The sequence below is a fragment of the Vipera ursinii genome, assembly GCF_947247035.1.
Source record: "Vipera ursinii genome assembly, chromosome: 2".
Lineage (NCBI taxonomy): Eukaryota > Metazoa > Chordata > Lepidosauria > Squamata > Viperidae > Vipera > Vipera ursinii.
Genome location: NC_139513.1, coordinates 73967876 through 73988508, shown reverse-complemented (window position 1 = coordinate 73988508; position 20633 = coordinate 73967876). Strand labels below are relative to the sequence as shown.

General features: G+C 46.1%; 1 protein-coding gene across 5 annotated transcripts in view; it reads left to right on the top strand.

Annotated features, from left to right (window-relative positions):
* The window catches only part of PDLIM7 (PDZ and LIM domain 7), a 58970-nt gene extending 39412 nt beyond the window's left edge, over nucleotides 1-19558 (top strand). For 3 of the 5 annotated variants that reach the window (XM_083352949.1, XM_083352951.1, XM_083352950.1), the window contains exons 6-11: nucleotides 14606-14664; nucleotides 15008-15248; nucleotides 15597-15777; nucleotides 16323-16443; nucleotides 17661-17776; nucleotides 18343-19558. In XM_083352949.1, the coding sequence (XP_083209075.1) occupies nucleotides 14606-14664; nucleotides 15008-15248; nucleotides 15597-15777; nucleotides 16323-16443; nucleotides 17661-17776; nucleotides 18343-18429 (805 nt within the window). In that variant the 3' untranslated portion in view covers nucleotides 18430-19558. Of the gene's footprint in view, nucleotides 1-5768; nucleotides 5924-6416; nucleotides 6454-14605; nucleotides 14665-14985; nucleotides 15249-15596; nucleotides 15778-16322; nucleotides 16444-17660; nucleotides 17777-18342 lie in introns of all 5 variants that reach the window. The other 2 variants (XM_083352952.1, XM_083352953.1) reach the window with 2 other exon arrangements.
* The last annotated feature ends 1075 nt before the right edge of the window (nucleotides 19559-20633 follow it).

The window sequence follows — 20633 nt, the reverse complement described above, 5'->3', positions numbered from 1 at the left end:
CAGGGACGAGCCGAGGAGTTTAGTCATCATCTGGCGGACAAAATCGCTCGGATCCGGACCGGCCTGGACTCTGACTGGGCAGAGTCAGATGTGGAGGAATCAGGCGGTCTTGAGCATGTTATCTGGACTGAGTTCGACCCTGTTTCTCCTGATGATGTGGACAGGATCATGGGGAGACTGAGCTCCACCACCTGTTTGTTGGATCCGTGCCCCTCCTGGCTAGCTTATGCGGCTCGGGAGGGAACACGAGGCTGGTTCCATGCAGTAATAACTGCTTCTTTGAAGGAGGGTGTCTTCCCTGCCGCCCTGAAGGAGGCGGTGGTGAGACCCCTCCTCAAGAAGCCTGCTTTGGACCCGGCTGTTTTAAACAACTATCGTCCAGTCTCCAACCTTCGCTTTCTGGCGAAGGTTGTTGAGAGTGTGGTGGCGCATCAGCTCCCTCTGTTCCTGGAGGAAACTGATTATCTGGACCCGTACCAATCGGGTTTCAGGCCCGGACACAGCACGGAGACGGCATTGGTCGCGCTGGTGAATGATCTCTGGAGGGCTAGGGACAGGGGTTGCTCCTCTGTCCTGGTCCTATTAGATCTCTCAGCGGCTTTCGATACCATCGACCATGGTATCCTGCTGCGGCGTCTCAGGGGGTTGGGAGTGGGAGGCACCGTTCTACGGTGGTTCTCCTCCTACCTCCGGGGCCGCTCGCAGTCGGTGTTGACAGGAGGGCAGAGATCCGCCCCGAGGTCTCTCATTTGTGGAGTTCCTCAGGGGTCGGTTCTCTCGCCTCTCCTGTTCAACATCTACATGAAGCCGCTGGGCGAGATCATTCGTGGTTTTGGGGTGGGGTATCACCAGTACGCTGATGATACCCAACTTTTTCTTTCCACCCCGAACCAACCCAGTGATGCCCTCTCCGTGATGTCCCGGTGCCTGGAGGCGGTTCAGGTCTGGATGGGGAGAAACAGGCTTCGTCTCAATCCCGCCAAGACTGAGTGGCTGTGCATATCGGCGTCTCGGGTTAACCATGTTATTCCACCTCTAACGATGGGGGGTGAGGTGTTGCCCCCCGTTGATAGGGCTCGCAACTTGGGCGTCCTCCTGGATTCACGGCTCAATTTTGAAGATCATATAGGAGCCGTGACCAGGGGGGCTTTTGCACAGGTTCGCCTGGTGCGCCAGTTGCGTCCCTATTTGGACCGAGACGCCCTACGCACAGTCACTCATGCGCTTGTGACCTCCCGTTTGGACTACTGTAACGCTCTCTACATGGGGCTGCCCTTGAAGACCACTCGGAGGCTTCAACTGGTGCAGAATGCGGCCGCGCGAGTTGTAATGGGGGTTTCCCGATACTCCCATGTAACACCTCTACTCCGCGAGCTGCATTGGCTTCCGGTTGCCCTCCGGGTGAAATTCAAGGTGCTGGTTATTACCTATAAAGCCCTACATGGCCTGGGTCCGGGTTATTTGAGGGAACACCTGCTGCCGGCATCAAACGCCCTTCGCCCAGTGCGCTCCCACAGGGAGGGTCTGCTCAGGGTTCCGCCGGTGAGAGATTGCCGGCGGGTGACACCCAGGGATAGGGCCTTCTCGGTGGGAGCGCCTGCCCTCTGGAACCAGCTGCCGGTGGAGCTGAGGACTGCCCCCGACCTCCGATCATTCCGCCGGGGCCTGAAGACCTGGCTCTTCGAGCTCTCGGGCCCAGACTGAGGAGGAAATTTTAATTTGGGGTTTTTTAACTGACTACAGGGTTAATTTAATATTTTTTAATTGGGTTTTTAATTTTTGTATTTTGGATTTTTAATTCCCTGTAAACCGCCCTGAGTCCTCAGGGAATAGGGCGGTATATAAATATAACTAAATAAAAATAAATAAAATAAATATTATAGCAAGCCAGCTGCATCTGCACGTTCATTATTGTCTGTCTTTATAAAATAGGGTAAATGTGGGTGGATGCAGGGTGGATGGGGATTAATTCGGTAAAATTAATAAACTTAGCAAAAGGGGAGGGGAAAAGAATATGCTTGGAATCAGCAACGTTGGCCTGCTTTTTCTGCCAGGATGAGCTGCTAAAGTGTGGAAGAAGTGCTTAACTGCATGCAAGTTGTTGGCAGTTCAAATGTTGCTGAATATAAAGATGCTTTAGGTGAGCCCTTCTAACTAGATGTATTCAACTGGTTCTTACTTTATTTATTTAAGCTAATTAGTGGTACTGGTGGAATAATGAGAATACTTAGTTGTTTCAGCATTACTTCATTTCCCTAGCAAGGGATAGCTTTCTGTGCAACAATTTCTAGTACGGAAGAAGTTGTGAAGACTCCGTTGTGAACTGACCGGGTCTTCCTTTGTAGTTTTCAGCAAAGGACTTCTATAAACTTTCTGTTATTTGTATGCAAATATAACTAGTGAGGACTGCTCTTAATTTGTTTGGAAATGAGAATTTTTAGAAAGTAAGGGGTTTTTTTCTCCTTTGGATGGGAGACTCTTGTCCTAGATTTTGTTTGGGATTGCACCACACAGCATGCTTATTACCCAGCATTGTTGTAGGCTACGATGATTGGTGATTACATGTGTCATGATATACTTTTTCTCAAATTGGAGCCCTCCAAATATGCTGAGGTTTCAGTTCCTGGTTTAAGATGGGTGTCAGGTTAAGAGATAACAGATGTAGGGGGATCCAGAGGTGGAAGGGGTGTCAGTGGAATCGAAACGGGCGATCATTTTCCTTGCCTGCAGTGCATGTTAGAAAGGGCTGGGCTTCAATCAGCTGGCTGTGCCTGCCATTCTGCTGCTTTGGCTCCCTTGTGGATGCCCTGATTGAAGGCCACCCGTTGCCTACTCAGAGAGTAGGGGATCATTGTTTTCTCTGCTTTTGATTCTAATCTGTCTGCCTTTCCTGTCTTTTTTCCCCCCTCTTTCCCTCTTTTTCTCTCCTGCAGGCACAGATTCCTGACAAGTCAGTAAGCTTTTGGTCTTCTCTGTAGCTTTTTTGCTAGGTTTGCATGATGTTTTCCATGTCAGGTTTCTCCTTTCCCACCTCACCCCATTTTTTGGGTGGTGGTGGAGTTATGGTTGTGAAAGGAGTGGGAAATTCTCCGCTCTTAAAGCATTCCATCCTTCCGAGGTAGGTAAAATGAGGACCCAGATTGTTGGGGGCAATTAAGCTGACTTTGTAATAATGCCGCTTGGGGAGTGTGTGAAAGCCCTAATAAGCAGGCATATACATAGAATGAAGGCTACTGCTAAGCTTGTAAGCCGCCCTGAGTCTTCGGAGAAGGGCGGGATATAAATGGAATTTTTTTTTTAAAAAAAGAAATCCTAAGTTTGTTTTGATGGGAGGGGGGACAGAGAGTTTCAAAGCCCACAACGGGCTTATATGGGCTGTTTTCACCTAGCAAGAAAAGCAGAATTTATTTGCACCACCTTGATCAAATCCTCTTCATGCAGGAAGGTCCTGATTTTGCCATTTTCCTGGGATTTGGAATAATTGGAGGTGAAAAGACCTCTTTGTATGGCAAGAAACCATATTAGCCTAAGGTCAAGGTTACCAAAAAGGTTTGATTTCTAAAAGAGGGGTCTGGTGCTTCTGCCTGCGGCTGGGACAGCAGTCTGGTGCAGCTCTTCCTAGTCTACATTCATCTAGAACTGTGACTGTCTGACCTAGATAAGGGTGAGGAATTGGTGCTAAATTTGGCAGGGAGCTTGTGGCTTCTCTCCTCCACAGGGAAGCTGCAGATATCTCCAGGGACATTAACTGCTCCGTAGGAGCAGCAGAGTTGTGAATGTTCTTGCTGTGTTGGGAAGGGAATAATATTTTCTTACCTGATTGGTACTTTGCTTTCTCTTATCCTTTGCTATTCCTGTCCTCAGGGTGACTGCTCACCCACCTAAGGTGAAGGATGTGCCCGCAAATAACCCACCACCTGATTATGGAGATTACTACCTGGAGGACCAGTAAGACTTGGGAATAGAGTCCAGGGCTAGGATGGCTATGTCAAGCAATGTTTGTACTGCATGTGGATGTTCTTGCCTCATAGCTTGCAAATGTGCCTCCCAAAAGTTACGGGGAACAACCCCTGAGACACTCACGGCTACAATTCAACTCTTTTACAAACACTCAGGTTAGGAGGATATATTAGAGCGTCACCTGGCAAACTAGGCCACTTAATGACACGGAAGCTCAGGATTCAAGGCCTGTCTCTCACAAAGTCAAACATTAGTCCAGACTCCAGCTAGCCCTGTGACTGCCTAATCTAACAGCACTGGAGTAGCCCGTTAACAAACTCAGTGCTTTGTTAACTCAGAATCAACACCCCATCCCACGAAGCAGTTCATATTTAACTCCTGATTACAGTTTAACTGTTGGTTGTTCCAGTCCTTCAAAGAAAATCCAGTTTTCCCTCTTAAGGTGATTCCTTTGTGGGATCAGATATTCCCAGGTATCTCTCTCTTGAGCCATTCTTTAGGTGAGGATTAAAGTGTTGGTGCTTTCTTTGATTGTCCTGTTTTCTCTTGCCTGTACTGCTTTGCATGTCCTTGGGATTATAGCTGCCCTCCGTCAAATGGGGAGCCTCAGCCAGGCCTTGAAGGCTGTGAAACATTCTCTCTCTCTCTGTCCCTCTCTCCTGCCAGACTGCAATTTACAATTACGAACAGCTGCAACCAGAAGGTTTTTGGTGGTGTTCAGGATAGGAAGCACCAGGGGGTTTTTTTGTAGCCTTTCTGTAGAGGGGGGTTGCCGGGACACACCCACATAAACCCCACATTCACACACCCTTATCCCCACACAAATAGTCTGCTTCTCAGGATTTTTGAAGGAAATTCTTACAATCTGCTGGCTGTTCTGGCACACATTTTCCCCTTGTTCTGGCCTGCAGAAGGATTTCCATGCATTGATTGGTTTATTTAGGGGGGGGGGAAAGGTCTGAACTTTGCTGACGTTTAACGACTAGTCGGGACAAAACAAAATGAGATTTAGTTCACAATAAGAGCTGTACAAGCAGACACTCTGTATTTTATGTGTTTGCTTTGAAAATGGCCACAGAAAGGGCCAAAGACATTGATGCAGAAAGGAGCTAGAATAAATCACTTCACAGCTACGACTTACATTCCCTAATCGGCACCTTCACATTCAGAAGCAGTGTATCCTAATCAGAGGTGAGAAAATGGCTGCAGCTTCACATCGTGGACAGTCAGCCCAAAGCTTCCTGTGTGCGGCTCCTCAGAGCCCATCTGTGTTCACTGCCGAACAGCTTTTAGAAAATAATTTGCCACTGATGCTAAGTGTGACATACCAGCTCTCTAACCTTCCCCAGTCAGGTGATCAGCCCCCCTGATGAAATGGTTTCCCTTCTGCTTGAAGGAAGTGCAAATACGAGAGCTTCCTATTTCCTCCCAGAGTATGGTCCGCCTAGTCTCCCTTCCTCCCAGTAAGTAGAATCACGGGAGCGGGGAAGGATATTAAAAGCAGCCTTCAGAGCCCTCACCCTTCACATCCGTTAAGATTGTGACTCTCTGGACCTTCAGCCACCTGCAATTCTAGCTGATACATTTCTTCAGCTACAGAAAATTAACCGGCGGTGGACAGGGACTGATGGGGTGAGCTTCAGGATCTCATTATTACTTCTGAAGGACAGGTCATTGATCTGGCCCTTTAGAGTGGCCTTGTCTCTTGATTCATTGCCGTGTGTATGTGTGTGTGTTTGTGTGCGATGCATGGCTGGCGACTTCTCTTTTTAGTGCAGTTCTGGCTGAGCGCCCTGGTCTGTTTGTAGGCACTCTCTGCGGCTGGTGAGCCTGCCGGCTTTCTTCCCCAGCGATGCCAGTAAAAAGAGACTTATTGAGGACACGGAGGACTGGCGACCACGGACTGGGACTACTCAGTCTCCTTCCTTCCGCATTCTGGCCCATCTCACAGGAACAGAATTCAGTAAGTGCCCCTTTGGTGGAAACCATTTAAGGGCCACGGCAAGCTTTATTTTCCCATCCCTGACAGTGGCCAGTTCCCGGTAGAGACTCAGGGGAAATTGCAAGCTTTTCAGATCTGCCACTTCAGGAAATGGGTGCAGTGGTGCCTGAGATTTGGTGACAGCTCTGGTCCTTCTCTCGCTCGGTCTCCATGGTCAGTGTGAGATGCTTGCATTGTTCCTCCTCCTCCTCCTCCTCCTCCTCCTCCTCCTCCTCTTCCTTCTCCTTTGTATCCCTGCGGATGCTCCCTTGGCCTTATGCAATCTCCTCTGGGGATGCAGCTAAATGTTCTGCAGGCATCTCCTTCTCCTTCCCTCACCCCAACTACTATGCCCAGTCCCCATCTCTCTTGGGGATAGCCCTAATTAAATCTTGTTTTTTTCCTTTCCATCTGCCAACCTGATTGGCCCAAACTCTGATTCTCTCTCTTTCTCCTTTCCTTCTGCTGCTGCCAGTGCGAGACCCAGATGACGAGCATCTTAAGGCGGCCAGGTAAGAAGGGCCAGATCTTTGGGGCTCGGATTTCTTAGGGTTAGAGATGGAAGATTTCTGCCTGAGTTCCTCAAGAGCTAGGGATGCCAGCTGAGATGGGTTTAGGGCTTCAGACTTGCTTACAGAGACACTTTTTCTCTCTTATCACAGATAGTTCATACAATACATCCATAGTTAACCACGGTTTATCAAGCCAGTTTTCTGGGTTCACATGACGGACTACTAGATCATAAGCTAACGGCTTAAATTATTGTTTAATTGTTACTGATTTGAGGTGGTGTATGAATAACTTGCTTCACAGCATTACTGTCTGCTGGGGTAAAGAGGAGACAGAGAAGTCCTTTTTTCCCCTCCTTTGAGGATGGGGTACTATTGAAACAGGTTGGGCGTTGTGTGACCTGTGTTCTGCATGCACTCTGTTTCTCTCTCCTCTTTCCCTCCCCACTACTGTTTCCACTGTCTGTCTTCCCTTTCATTTTCTTTTTCTAGAGAAAAGTTTGTCCTGGAACTCCAGAGCCCCCGTTACACTCACCTGCGTGACTGGCACCACCAGCGATCAGCTACCTCTCTGAATGTGCTCTCCTAGGATGCGTAGACTGATCTTGTCTTGCTCTCCTGACTCGACCCTTCTGTTGATTGTGTGCCCATGCCGATGTTAATAGGGCAGGCACATTTCTGTCTGTTTCCTTTTGGCTGTTGAGTGTAACTTGAAAATAGGAAGTCTCTCCCCCCCCCCAACTCCTGGAATGTAACGATTGATCTGTGCTGGAGAATGACTGGCCCAAGGAAACACAGTAGTGTAATTCGTGGAAGCACGGGGGTTTGAACCTTGGTCTTAAGTTTCCAATACCTGCACAGGTAGTTCTCAGTTTAACCGGCTCAAAAATCTCCTTGGGCGGCATAGAATCTTGGAACCGTAAGGGCTGTACAGTCTACCTTTGCCACTTTCTGATATAGTTTCTCAGCACTGGACTGGAAATGAAAAAAAATATACTCTTTTCCAGGTAACCCCCCTTCTGCCTCTCCACAACTGTTAGAGAAAATGGGTCTTCCCTCTGGTCTTCCACCCTGCCATGGTTATCCTTTGCCTCTCCTTGCTCCCTCGGCTATGAGTGTTGGTGTTTGTTTGCTACCTTCAGGGAAGGATAGACATTCCTTTCTGGGTGGGCTGATGAGATCTTGAGAGATTGCAAAACTATCTTGTTGCCCGTAATTTGATTGGAGAGGTCTGTTTTGCACTTGATCTATACCCAGGCGCCTTAATTTGCAGAAAACAGCCACGTTTGAGAAGTGCGATACAGATGCTCTTGCCGGGATCAGAGCAGACTCGGGAAGAGGGGTGAATTGCTCTGTCTCTCTTTCTGCACCGAGAGTGTCCTTTTCCCTAATGGAGGGCATGTTACATGCTCCTCTGTTGACTACAATTCTGTGTTGTAAGAGTTTTTATCAATGTTTGGCCTACGTGCATGATACAGAATTATCTGTACAGCGCCCCATAGTCGCCCACTGTTGAGTGCCTGAAATGTAGTCAAGACTTTGCAGTCTAGATGGAGACTCGCTTACTACTTTCCATTTTGTAGTAAAAATAAATGCTTCTATTCTCATATCTGGCTCCTGCCTATTTATTATTGTATAGGCTACTGAAACTGGAGATGCTGAGTCACTGGTGAACTAAACCAAGCTGTGGGTGAGCAATTGTTCTTCAGTGCAGTACCAGCCTATGTGTCATCTGAAAGGTCACTTAGGATGCAGTTGGGAAAGCAGTCTCTGTTCACTTGTAAGCTTGGAATTTTCTAACTTTCTGGTGCTGGCTGACATTGGTCTCTATGCTCTAAGGCAGGCGTGTTGAACTCAATTTCATTGAGGGCCGCATTAGCATTGCGGTTGCCCTCGGGGCTGGGTGGGTATGGCCAGGGTGGGCGTGGCCTATTGGGTGGGCGTGGCCAGAGTGCATATGGCCTACTGGGTGGGCGTGGCCAGCTCTACATCATTCGCATCAATGGTGCCTATGGGGACCTGGGCAGGAGTGGGACAGATCTGAGGTTCTCTGGGCCAGGGCCAAGGCAGTGGGGGCCGTTCCCTCACTGTTTCCAGGATGGCTTCGCGGGCCACATGAAACCACTTCACGGGCCGGATCTGGCCCCCGGGCCTTGTGTTTGACATGTCTGCTCTAAGGGTTAGGTCTGGAAGAACTAGAGGATCGCTGGCCTCTGTGGCAACTGGCAACCATAGGCTTGTCTCAAATAATCACTGCTCCTATGCATGCCAATTGGCCTACATCGAACATTAATTTTCCTCAAAATGTTTGGGCTGTGATCCAGATGTGGAGGGAATATCTATCTCTTTGTTGTGATCAGATCATTTCCTGATCCATTTGAGATGTACTACCACCGAGGATTTCTGCGGACTCTGTAACTTATTAAAATGGTCTGTCCAAGGCAGGCTTCTGGGAGGAACTTGAGAAATTTCTCTGCACCTGATAGGTAGTTTCATTTATTGCCAGGCATCAAGAGGTGATTCAGGCTCTTGACAAGATTGTATTCACTACTCCTAGAGTACACCTTAAATTATTGAGGAACTCTGGGAGAGATGAGGCAGAAAATGTGACATTTGGAGTGTTGACGGAGAAAAACAAGGACTCAACCTGAATATGTAGGTGGGAGCTCAAACTCAAACATCATGGCAGTAAAAAAGTGCAGCTCTCCACTGTTACATTTGTTTGTGTATATCCTTTATTATTTTTATAAATAGTTCAAAGTGGTGAACATATGGAACATATCTTCCCATCTTCTCACAACCACACCCCTGTGAGGTGAGCTGGGTTAAGGAGAGAGTGAGTGAATGACTCGCCTAAGGCACCCAGTTGGCTTTCATGGCTAAGGGAGGTCTAGAACTCACCATCTCTGCTTTTCAATCACTAGACCAAACTGGCATTGTTAATTAGAAGCTTCATTTTGTATGTCTAGGTCTCTCTTGGGGAACATGAATAGGTGTAGTTCCCTCCTGGCCATTGTAGCTGTTTCACACAGCATTTTCTGATATATTTACTCAAGAGTTGCTGAAGTGTTGACTCTTTATGGGTGATGTCCAATGAGGACATCAGGAGACACCTTACAATATTATCCTTTTGACCCACAGACTGATGATCTAGTCACTAGATACACTGTGGCTATACTCATGCCCTCGCTGGCTTTGTAAAGTATTGGTGGGGGCATAACTGGCTGGGTTTGGATTTGGAAGATGACAATGCCAGCAGTCTTGAAGGAGGCTTCCGTGGAGCCTCTCCTTAATAGATTGTCCCTTTACAGTAGCTGGTTATTTTTGACAGCTATTCAACACCTTTTTTTAAGGGAAGGTTTTTGAGTGGGTGGTTGGGAACAGTTCTCACACAATCAAAAACAAACAACTTGATGCCACATTTGGCTGTTATCAAAACATGGATCAAATGGAAACTTCCCATTCCACCCAAAAGAGAGTCTCTTGCAGGCATGTATACTGAGCAGGTAGGAGAAAGATGCAGGAATTTAAATATTGATTGGACTAGAAATTGCATTTAACACGCAGCAATTGCTGGAATTGTTTTGCAATAGCTTCTGAGCTTTTCCACAGTAATTCTCTTGTTCTTGTACCTTTGGGTGCTTGTTTATCTGTTCTAGTCCAGCTCACTGGGGAGAAGTTTGTCAAGGATTCCTTGAAGACCAGTCTAGTAGAAGCAGATTATTTGAATGTATTTCAGTTAAAGGTTAGTTTTGAGCATAGGACAGAGCTGGAGTTGGCCACTCAAACTGATGCTTTTATTGAGATATGCACAGAAGTAGTGCATCCTTCATGATCCTTTTAGACTTTTTTTGTGGCTTCAGTACTGTGGGGAGTAGAAGCACTGTTTATAGTGGTACTGTTCTTCCTCAGTTCCAGTTGGTTGACATTAAGAGAACAGTTTGAGTCAATAATCATTCCCTTGTGGGGTGGCACAAGGTTTGGTCTTTTCCAGTCTTTTTAGCATTAACATAAAGCTGCTGGAAAAGGTAATCCACTGTTCAGAGGTGATAGTAAATATGCAGATGATAATTATACGTTACTACCCTGGGCCTGCCAGAGATGCCACTGAAGCCTTGTCCTGATGTCTAGAGGTTTTGCATCCTGCATAGAATAAAACAGAAGATTAAAGATGAATCCATTGGTTAAGTTGCTGTTTCTTCACTGAGGTTCTTTGTTGGTTCCAGTGTTTTCTTGGGGTGGGTGGTGAGGCAGAGCACTATGCTTGAAGGAGATCTATATTTTGGAAACCTTCTGCTGGATGAGATGGGCAGATGTAGTTAGTTGTGGTTAGGAGAGGTCTTTGTCTTCATTTAGTATGCCAGTCGTAATCCTATCTTGAGTGTGACCATAATGGAGACTTGGGCCCTTAATGCTTGTTTAAAATACTGCAATCTGTTCTCCGTGGATTGCTTTTGAAGACGGTCTATTTGGTATCTGCCTTTTGGGGGGGGCATGAGTATATTATATCTGTACTATGAGTGGAGAAGGGACGCGGTGGCTCAGTGGGTTAGGACGCTGAGCTTGTCGATCAGATGGTCGGCAGTTTGGCAGGTCGAATCCTGAGTGCCGCGTAACAGAGCAAGTGCCTGTTACTCGTCCCAGCTTCTACCAACCTAGCAGTTCGAAAGCACGTAAAAATGCAAGTAGAAAAATAGGGACCACTACGGTGGGAAGGTAACAGCGTTCCGTGCGCCTTTGGCGTCTAGTCATGCCAGCCACATGACCACGGAGACGTCCTCAGACAAGCGCTGGCTCTTCGGCTTTGAAACGGAGATGAGCACCGGCCCCTAGAGTCGGAAACGACTAGCACGCATGTGCGGGGGAACCTTTATGAGTGGAGAACGAACTGCTGGTTTTAACCTACATTGTAAAATACTTAATAGTTTGCAACTTTGGTATCTTGCAAAGCCATTTTCTCCAACTAGAATTGACCTATCTAATACAACTCTCCTGGGGAAATGTGTTGATAGTGTCCCATATTTGTGAGGTGAAGTCCAGGAGACACTTCTTAGTAATAGTGCAAGTATTCTGGATTATTCTAGATTAGCTCTGTCTGTGGTAGCCTTCTGTAAATTAATGAACAATAGACTGTTGTTTATGACTTGGATTACTGTTTCTTTCCTCATTTTCTTTATATTTATTTTTTTACTAGGGATATTTCAGTTATTGTTTTGTCTGGTTTTTGTTGTGATGCTAATAGCTGTGAGTCTTTGGAAGTTATGGCTGTATATGTATATATATGTATATATATATGTATATATATATGTATATATATATATATATATATATATATATATATATATATATATATATATATATATATATATATATATATATGAATGAAATAAGTATTTTCAGGTGCCGTTTTATCTTGGCATCTTTGGGGGCAGAAACCAATCAGCAATCTGGAGTTTTCTTCCCCTCCCCGCTTTCCTCTGTGGACTGTTTTCTGAGGATTACATTATTAGGTAGTGAATAAGAAACAGGATAGCGGTTGAGCCTTCGGTTCTTGTCATGGAACAGAGATACAAAAAATACTCTTTGGGCAAATCACTGTATGAGCAGAGGTAAATGTGGATTTTTAAAAGAAAAGGACAAATTCCCTTGAGCTAGAGCAGAACAAACCGCCTCACAGCCTCCTTAAGGTGCCCGCATTCCATTGTTCTCTTCAGCCTGGGAGGATGTGGGGCAGATCTTGCTGAGCTGTGCCACTTTCCACTGCAGGTGGGGGGATCTTAAGTGTGAGGAACAATCTGTATTAAAAGAGAGAGAAAGAGAGCCAATGAGAAAGAGAGAGAGAGAAGCCTGTTTCCTGCCTGGTGATAAAATATGTGAGATTCCCCAAACATGACAGTCTCTGATGTGAAGAAACGTTGCCTGTGTGTTTTAAAGGTGTTTGTGTGTGTGATCATTTTCAGATCTACAGTCCATCGCTTTCAATCAGAATGGTAGTAGAGTTTAGATAAAATCACATACCACAATTGTTGTTGCATGAGATTGGGGGGGGGGGGTGGCTATGTGCTTGCACCCTGAGAGGAGTGTTTTCTTTCAGCTCACCCCAAGTAGATATCTTAAGAAAGGGAAAGGAAATAATTGATGAACATCCTGATGAACATCCTGAGCGTGCTCTTGCCTCTTTACTTCATTTGACATTTCTTCAGTTCTTTACCTTTCTATTTTGGGTGAGATTATGTTCTGGTGCAGGCCTGCTGCTCCTTACAAGCCGCATTTTCTGCTGAAGCGCAGGTAGCATCCTGCTCTCTTCCTCCTGGATCATCTGCTGGGAAAGGCCGGCTCCAGGACTGAGGTGGCTTCCTCTGTGATTCATCACACAAACCCAAACTGCCACTTGATTTCACCTCTTCTCTGCCACCGAGGTAGTATTTGACCTTGAAATGTCCCTCTAAGCTCTACACTGATGATTTATTTCTACTAAATGATCTACGTATAAGCTGGATGCCCTTTTTTCAGGCACAAGGCCTGAACATCTGGGAAAATCTAGCACGGTCCTATTATCCTGTTGGTTTGCGGTTGGCATACGATCCCATCGAAACACCAGTGACTAGAGTTGTATGCGAAAACAGCACGAAGCTGTACCAAAGTATACATCACATCCTCACCCTGTCCTCCCAACATACTTTTATCAGATATCACAAAAAGCATGTAATCATCAAAGAGAGATGAAGGTAGCAAGAGCTGGGTTGGCTGATTTTCTTAAAATGTTAAGAATATAGTTCAGCACCACTCCAGTATGATTCAGAGAAGATGGGAGTGTTCTGTGGGTGCTTTCAAGCAGTTTGTTTTTTTACAAAGCTGCCTCCTGACAGTTACACCAAACACACAGCCTAAGTCAGTGATGGCGAACCTTTTAGAGATCGAGTGCCCAAACTGCAACCCAAAACCCACTTATGTATCATTGGGTGCCCGGTGGGCATGGCCCATTGGGTGGGCGTGGCCCATTGGGTGGGCATGGCTGCAGTGGTAATGGCAGACTGGGTGGGACTAAAAAGTTCAATCAATCAATTCCAACTTTGCAAGATATTTTTTTCCCCGCAAGAAGTTGAAATTAATTGATTTAACCTTTTTTTTGCACATGGCAAAGGCCTAAAGCTAAAAGGTTTTATAAAACCCAGCTGAAGGCCTAGGACTGGGGCGATGGCACGTGTGCCCACAAAGAGGGCTCTGCGTGCCACCTGTGGCACCCGTACCATAGGTTTGCCACCACGGGCCTAAGTATAAGTTGCCAGCTACTGTTGTTCCTGACTCAGTGGCAAATGCTTTCAATCAGAGGTACTGGATAGCGTTCTGTGCCTTGTTTTAATCAGGATCTTCAGTTCTGAGTGGGACAGTCCTACTACCTCCTGCAGGGAACCTTAGTAGAGTTTGCTCTCCTACAGCATTAAAACCAGGCATTGTTTCTATATCGCTGTTTAATGACTCGGGAACTGCCCCAACGGAACAACTATTTAAGAGACGTTTCCTCTGTAAGCGTGCAAGACCCCTACTTTCCCCTGCAGCCTTGGATTCAATCTTGACTGCCCTGGAGGAACATGGTGGCGCTTGGAGAAGAGCTGGCTGTTGTTTCCTGTGTCTCTCTTTAGGAAGGGAAACTATATGGAGGAATAAATGTTCTTTCTTCTGAGTGCATGCAGAGACAACAGTCCCTGCCCTCAGCGCTATCTATGTACAGTAGTTCTTTAAACCTTCTTTTGAGGCTAGTTAAATTGAACTTTTCCTTGGTCCTGTGGAGGGCAAAAGAGGGATGCCACCTTTCCACGTAAGTTGGAAGAATACTTCTCAGCCAGCTTCGGACTTCCTGGGCTCAGAACTGACACTTGCCCTTTAGTTTCATGAACTCCCCTTCCTTTAACTCCTGTATTGGAGAACCAAACCAGCCAACAGGGGTCACTGCTACACAGAGTACGCAGCCTATGCTTTCTTTGTCCTGGTTTTAATTCCTGCCTGGGGAATGGGGAACACCCCCCCTGCCCAAAAAAGCCTAAGAACTTAGGTTGGGTTCTCTCTCCTCTGTTAAGTGTATATGAAGGGCCAGCCTCTGCTTGAGTATAGGGTAAAAAGCCAGGTCATTTGGAACTAATTGGTTATTTTGTAGCCAGGTCTCCATGCCAGATCTGCCTTCTGCACCCGCCTTGACAGTGGAGCCCGGATATGGTAAGCAGGAGCCTTGCACGCTAGGGAGAAAGGCAGGTGGAACGGTGGTCCCTCAGCAGGAAAGTTGAGGGATTGGGGGGGTGGGGGACCTCAAAAGAATGTCCTTTTTTGATTGTGGAAGCTGCTACAGCTTTCAGCTCTGTAAAAGACCGAGCTAATTTTTAAATTGTCCTCTGTGCATGCATAGGTTAGCAGCAGATTTATTCTTTTCCCTTAAGAAAAGCTGAAGCGTAAGGTATTCCCAGTGACCTGCACAGAATCATAGCATTAGCCTTGCCCATTTTGGATCACGCAAACACCCCGTAAAAAGTGAAGTGCCAGATACCTTGTGTAATTCCTCCAGGCTCCACTGCTCCAAAGCCTGCACCTATCACGGGACCTTCTAGTCGTCCACCCTGGGCTGTGGATCCTTCCTTCGCTGAGCGATATGCACCAGATAAAACTAGCACTGTGCTGAGCACGCACAGCCAGCCAGCCACCCCAACGCCTGTGCAGAACCGCAACTCCATTGTCCAGGCTGCACAGCAAGCCCCGGAGAGCGCTAGCAAAACACCCATCTGCTATCAGTGCAACAAAATCATCAGGTAAGCCATGGAGTTTTTCGTCTAGGGTGGGGAACTCACGGAGCTCTCCCCCTGCTGCTGTCTTATAGCTCCAGCAACCCAGCCAACATGGCCAGCGGTTAGAAATGCTGGCGGTTGGACTTTAGCAGCATCCAGTGGGGCCTGCTATTCCTCTCTCTTCTTCCTCATCACTTGATTTGAGGAGATAAAAGTACAAATTGCCTTTGCTAACGAGGACTGAATACGTCTGGGGTCTCAGGAGTGTGCTTTTTGGCTTCCTGCCATGCGCGTAATGGAGGCTGGTGGGAGAGCAACTGAAGAGAGTTGCTGCCAATCCACCACCAACCCTTTCTCTTTGCTTTCCAACAGGGGGCGCTACCTGATGGCTCTGGGACGCTACTACCACCCAGAAGAGTTCACCTGCTCACAGTGCAGGAAGATGCTTGATGAGGGTGGCTTTTTTGAGGAAAAGGGCTCCATCTTTTGCCCCAAGTGTTACGACATGCGCTATGCCCCCAATTGTGCCAAGTGCAAGAAGAAGATTACAGGGGTGAGTTCAGGTGAAACGTGGCCTTTGGGGTAGCAGGTCACAGCTTCAGGTATGCTGTAAGTTAGGGACACTTAGGAAAGCCTGGTGACTCTTAACCCTTCAGCTGTTCCTGCCTCAGTTCCCCTCCTTCCAGTTTAGTCGGTCTGGCTGAGCCAAGGAGAGTGAAGTCCAGAAAGAACGGGAGGGCCACCCTTAAGCTTACAATGTATTAATTCAAGGGTGGCTCGTGCCGTAGGAGAGAGTAATATGGTTGTTTTGTCAAGGCCTGGAACAGAAGTGAGTGCTAAACTATTGAAGATTTAAGAGCTATAAGCTAGAACTTCCTGGTCCGTCTTTCTCTAGGCATATTTATCAATCTCCTGCCTACTCCAGCCTCTTCTTTCTCTCCTGAGCACATCCTGGCCTAGGATTATCAAGATGATGGCTGTACAGCGTGTTCAATGCTAAGTGCTCCGTAAAGCTCTTTTTTTCCTAATTATCTCCTCATATCGGCCAAGAAAGTGTATCCATTCACTGGAGTGACTCACATTCTTGTATTGCTTTAGGAAATTATGCATGCTCTGAAGATGACCTGGCACGTTCAGTGCTTTGTCTGCGCTGCCTGCAGAACACCCATCCGCAATCGTGCCTTCTACATAGAAGAGGGGCAGCCCTACTGCGAGAGAGGTACTGCATACCGAATAATTGAGGCATGGCTCCATGTTTCAAGCCTTCTGAAAGCCTTTAGCTGCCGTTCCAGCCTGATGAGATGGAAAGCGTCCTGATTGGTCCTGGTAGCATCAGAGTATCTTGTACCAAAAAGGAAAGCCTTGGGTGAAACATACATCATAGAATGTATTGCTAGCCCTGGATTTTCTATCCTGGGCAGCAGGAAGAGCTTGCAAAATAAAATATTTCCTGTGCAATTCTCCTCTGTCCCTGGTCTGATCACCTTTTGTTGATGGTTGCTGGGCAGTACAAGTTCTGCTAGGTTACTATGGAGATGATAGTTTAGTACCTGCATCACATAGAAAGCCAGCAAGCATGCTGGGAATTGTTGTTTTTCGCCCCCCCCCCCCTCCTTTCATTCTGGTTCTGAACAGTGCGGCTCTGGAATATTCCATTAGGAAATAGGGGGAGAGATGTAATTTCACTAACAAAATAGTCACTCTTTCCACCTCCATTCCGTTATTGGATGCTGTGAACAAATCTGGTCGTCTCCCAGATGAACAAGCAGCTGCTTTTCATCAGAAAATGGGTGGGGATGGTGCACAGGATTCTTAATAGCATGCATAGCCTTGCTTGACTTGAGTGTGAGGCTTGTCGGCCATCTCTAGCCCAACAAGCACCCGAGTTGTTTTAGACTATAAGCTTAGCTTATAATAGCAGGGAGCTGGGGGAGGGAGGTCAAATAATGGAATAGAAGCAGAAGGAAACCCAGAACGGAAATAGCAGAGTTGTAGATTGGACTAAAAGATGTTAAGTAGAACTGGTGGTATACTTGAGGAGTGCAGGCACTGGAAAGAACCAATGAACTGTCATTTATTTTGAAGCGTTGCCATGTTAATAACAAATTAGAAAAGCAGTGCCAGAAGATCCTCCGCTGAATTTTCAGAATCTCTCCTGGGCTGAGAAGGACGCCAGTCTGGAACCGTGGAGAGTTTTGATACTCGGCATTCCTTAAGTAAAATAAAGCTGCAGTATATGAACGCTTTTGGGACCTCTCTAGATGCTTTGGGGGCCCGGCCCTCTCACCAAGCCATCCAAACTTCTATTCCATAGGAAATGCGTGTTATGGGAGCCAGTGCAAGCAAAGCCCTTTCCCCCAGCTTAGGTACAATAGTGTTTGAAAATGCTGGCTCAGGAATGTCATTTTGCTGTCCTATCTCTCCCCTTTGTGCAAGATTATGACAAGATGTTTGGAACCAAGTGCCGTGGCTGTGATTTCAAAATAGACGCCGGTGATCGTTTCCTTGAGGCCCTGGGCTTCAGCTGGCATGACACTTGCTTTGTTTGTGCGGTAAGACAGTTTCTTCCCTCTTTCCCTCTCTCAAGTTTTAACTAATCTAATTCTACTAACTTCTGCTGGACGTCAGGGAAATGTATTATAAAATAACCGCAGGCTATTATTCCCAGCCGGGGGCAGGACTGGCTGGCGTAAGACGTATTTTCAGATGTGCTTCCTTCTTCCTGTGCATTGAGATTGGAGCTATGCAACATGAAGGTCTGCTGTTGAAGAAATGCAACAGAGAGCCAACGTAGCACAACGGTTGAGATGTTGGATCAGGAGCTGGGAGGCCCTTTCAAAGCTTTCCATAGCCATGGAAAGTACCTGAGTGGTGTAGAGCCAGTCTTCTTTTTTCAGCCCAGCCTACCTTGCAGGGTTGCTGTTGCAGAGCTCCTGGGGGAAATGAGGACATACAGTTATAATGAATGTTCGCGGGCAACTGCAATGTGCATTTATAGTAGCAGTAGGCAGTTTTTCAGACTGATTCTCTCCCCCCAGCCTTTATTACTAAGCTGAAATCAGGGGAGAGGGAGTGAGGAACTGATGTGAATTTAACGGAGAATGTCTTTTTCCCACAGATCTGCCAGATCAATTTGGAAGGCAAGACGTTCTATTCCAAAAAGGACAAGCCGCTGTGCAAGAGCCATGCTTTCTCCCACGTGTGAGGTGGAGACCTTAAGTGCTCAAGCTGCTGCCTGCCCAAACTCTGCATCCTTCTTTCCTGTCCTGAGAGAGAGCTCCCTGACCAGATGTCTCACTTGGACCATTTTTCCCCATAGGGGGAAAGGGTAAAATCCTCAGGGTCCTTTTAGTACTTTGGGAAGTTTACAACTATTGTATTTTTACCTAAACTGGTGTTCTTCCTATGTGTTTGACTTTGTCTCCTGCAGACTCCATCCAACTTGTGATTGAAATTGTCCAGACATTTGGAGAGTTGAAGTCCAGGACTTCTAGACACCAGCTTAGGGAAGGATACTGTAGTAGAGTTCTGTGTCCTTTTCAGCCAAAGAAAGTCTCAAGAAGTTTCTCCCTAGTAAAGGATCCTAAATGATAGCGTGCTTGAAAGGAAGCATCAGCTGGCCTCCCCTAGAAGTCATTAATTCAGTGAAAACTTGCTGTTAATGATCCAGGGGAAAGTGGGGGAAGGCAGCTTTCCCCAGAGTTCACTAGCATTACTTTCTGTCCCCTTTGCAATGTCATTACTAACGAGCCTCTGCCCTCCCTTCTCTGAGAAAGCATTTGCAAAAGACTTCCATAATCAGGTTGGCTCTGCCTTTTGTTCATTATGTATTTCCACTCCCAAGTACTGTAGACATCTATTCCCAGCCATGTTGCTCAGTGAAATTGCTTTTTCAAAAAATAATAATAATCCCCAAACCCTAAATCTCTTTTCCTCCAAACCACTTGCTAGTAATAAAAATATGAGACCCCCTACCACAGAAAGTGAGTGGCTTATTTAAAGGATTGTGTTGTCAGTTTCGACAGAGCAAGAAAAAGCTTACTTCGAAGTACCATGGAGGAAAGAACAGTTTCAAGATGCAGCTTCTTCACACTAGCAAAAACTGCTTCTTCATCATGAGATGAATCTGGGACTTTATACCTAGGAACACAATTTACACATATATATTGTAGCACACACCTTCTGAGGTCAGTGGTGTCCCCAAAGAACCCCTACCAAAGACCTAGTATTTGTGTTTTGCTCTAAATGTACTTCTCAGAACTGTGCTGTTCAGCTAGGAGTCTGTGATTCCTTGCCACATTTGGTGCCCTAATAAAATATGTCTTTTAATTCTTCGTCCTTGTGGACTCTGATTGTTTAGGAGTTCCTAATACTTGGAACATTGGAAGTGGAGAAATCTGATGTAAATAATGGACATTGAAAGCACAGGGCTGTTTTCTTTCTGTTCCTTGTCCTCTAATTGTACTTTAAGAGAGTAACTACTATTGCTGCAATTCAGAAACCACATGTTTTATTTTGAAAAGAGGCAACTAGCAAGCTGGGAATATTATAAGGAAATGGCCTAAACTGGAAGAAGGTGGACAAAATATTTTTACTATCCTAAGTAGACAGATTGTTTCTCTTCAGCTGATAGAATAGTTCAGTGGGGGGGGGGAAGCAGTCCTGGAGGGTGAGGAGAAAAAACCCCCCAAGTCAAGTCTGTTTAGTGCAAAGGCTGTCCATGGGTTTATAAAAATAATGGGAGAAGAGCCACAGTGGGATCAAAAGAAGGAAGATAGTGGAGTCAGCAAAACCTTATGTGCTAATGTTACTTAGTCAAAGTTTATGATGGATTCCTAGGAACATGGCACCTGCTGAGGTATCATAAAATTTCAAATTTTGTTTGGAGATGAGGAAAGCTGCTCTTTTTGCTCCGCTCCTCCACCGTAAATTCTCCTATTTACAAATGTTTTATCCTTTTAAATGAATCATTGCGTTAGGCTTCATTACCTTGAGAAGTGTTTTCTGCACTTCCTTGTTTGACATACAGAAATAGTATATATGTCTGCTGTGATTCTTTCAGTTTTGGTGACTACTTTGGGGATTCTTTTGATGTGCCCTTTGTGCCTTTGATGATTATTGATCCTAATTTTTATGAGAGATTTATTGTGATGTGGCAACTTTTCAATGGAACACATTTTTCTAGGGAAGCAAAGCCTCATCAAAAGCACACACTAGATCAATGCCTTGAGGTCACTGTTTCAAGGAAAGTTAACCATCCATAAGTAGACTGTAAGATAGATGATAACAAGAGTTTAGGATACATGGAAACCTCTGTTAAACTCCATTTATAATTATTGCCAAGGAGTAAAGGCCACCTCAAATTGAATTTGACTCCTGGGGATGATATGGACGTATTTTTTGGAGCAG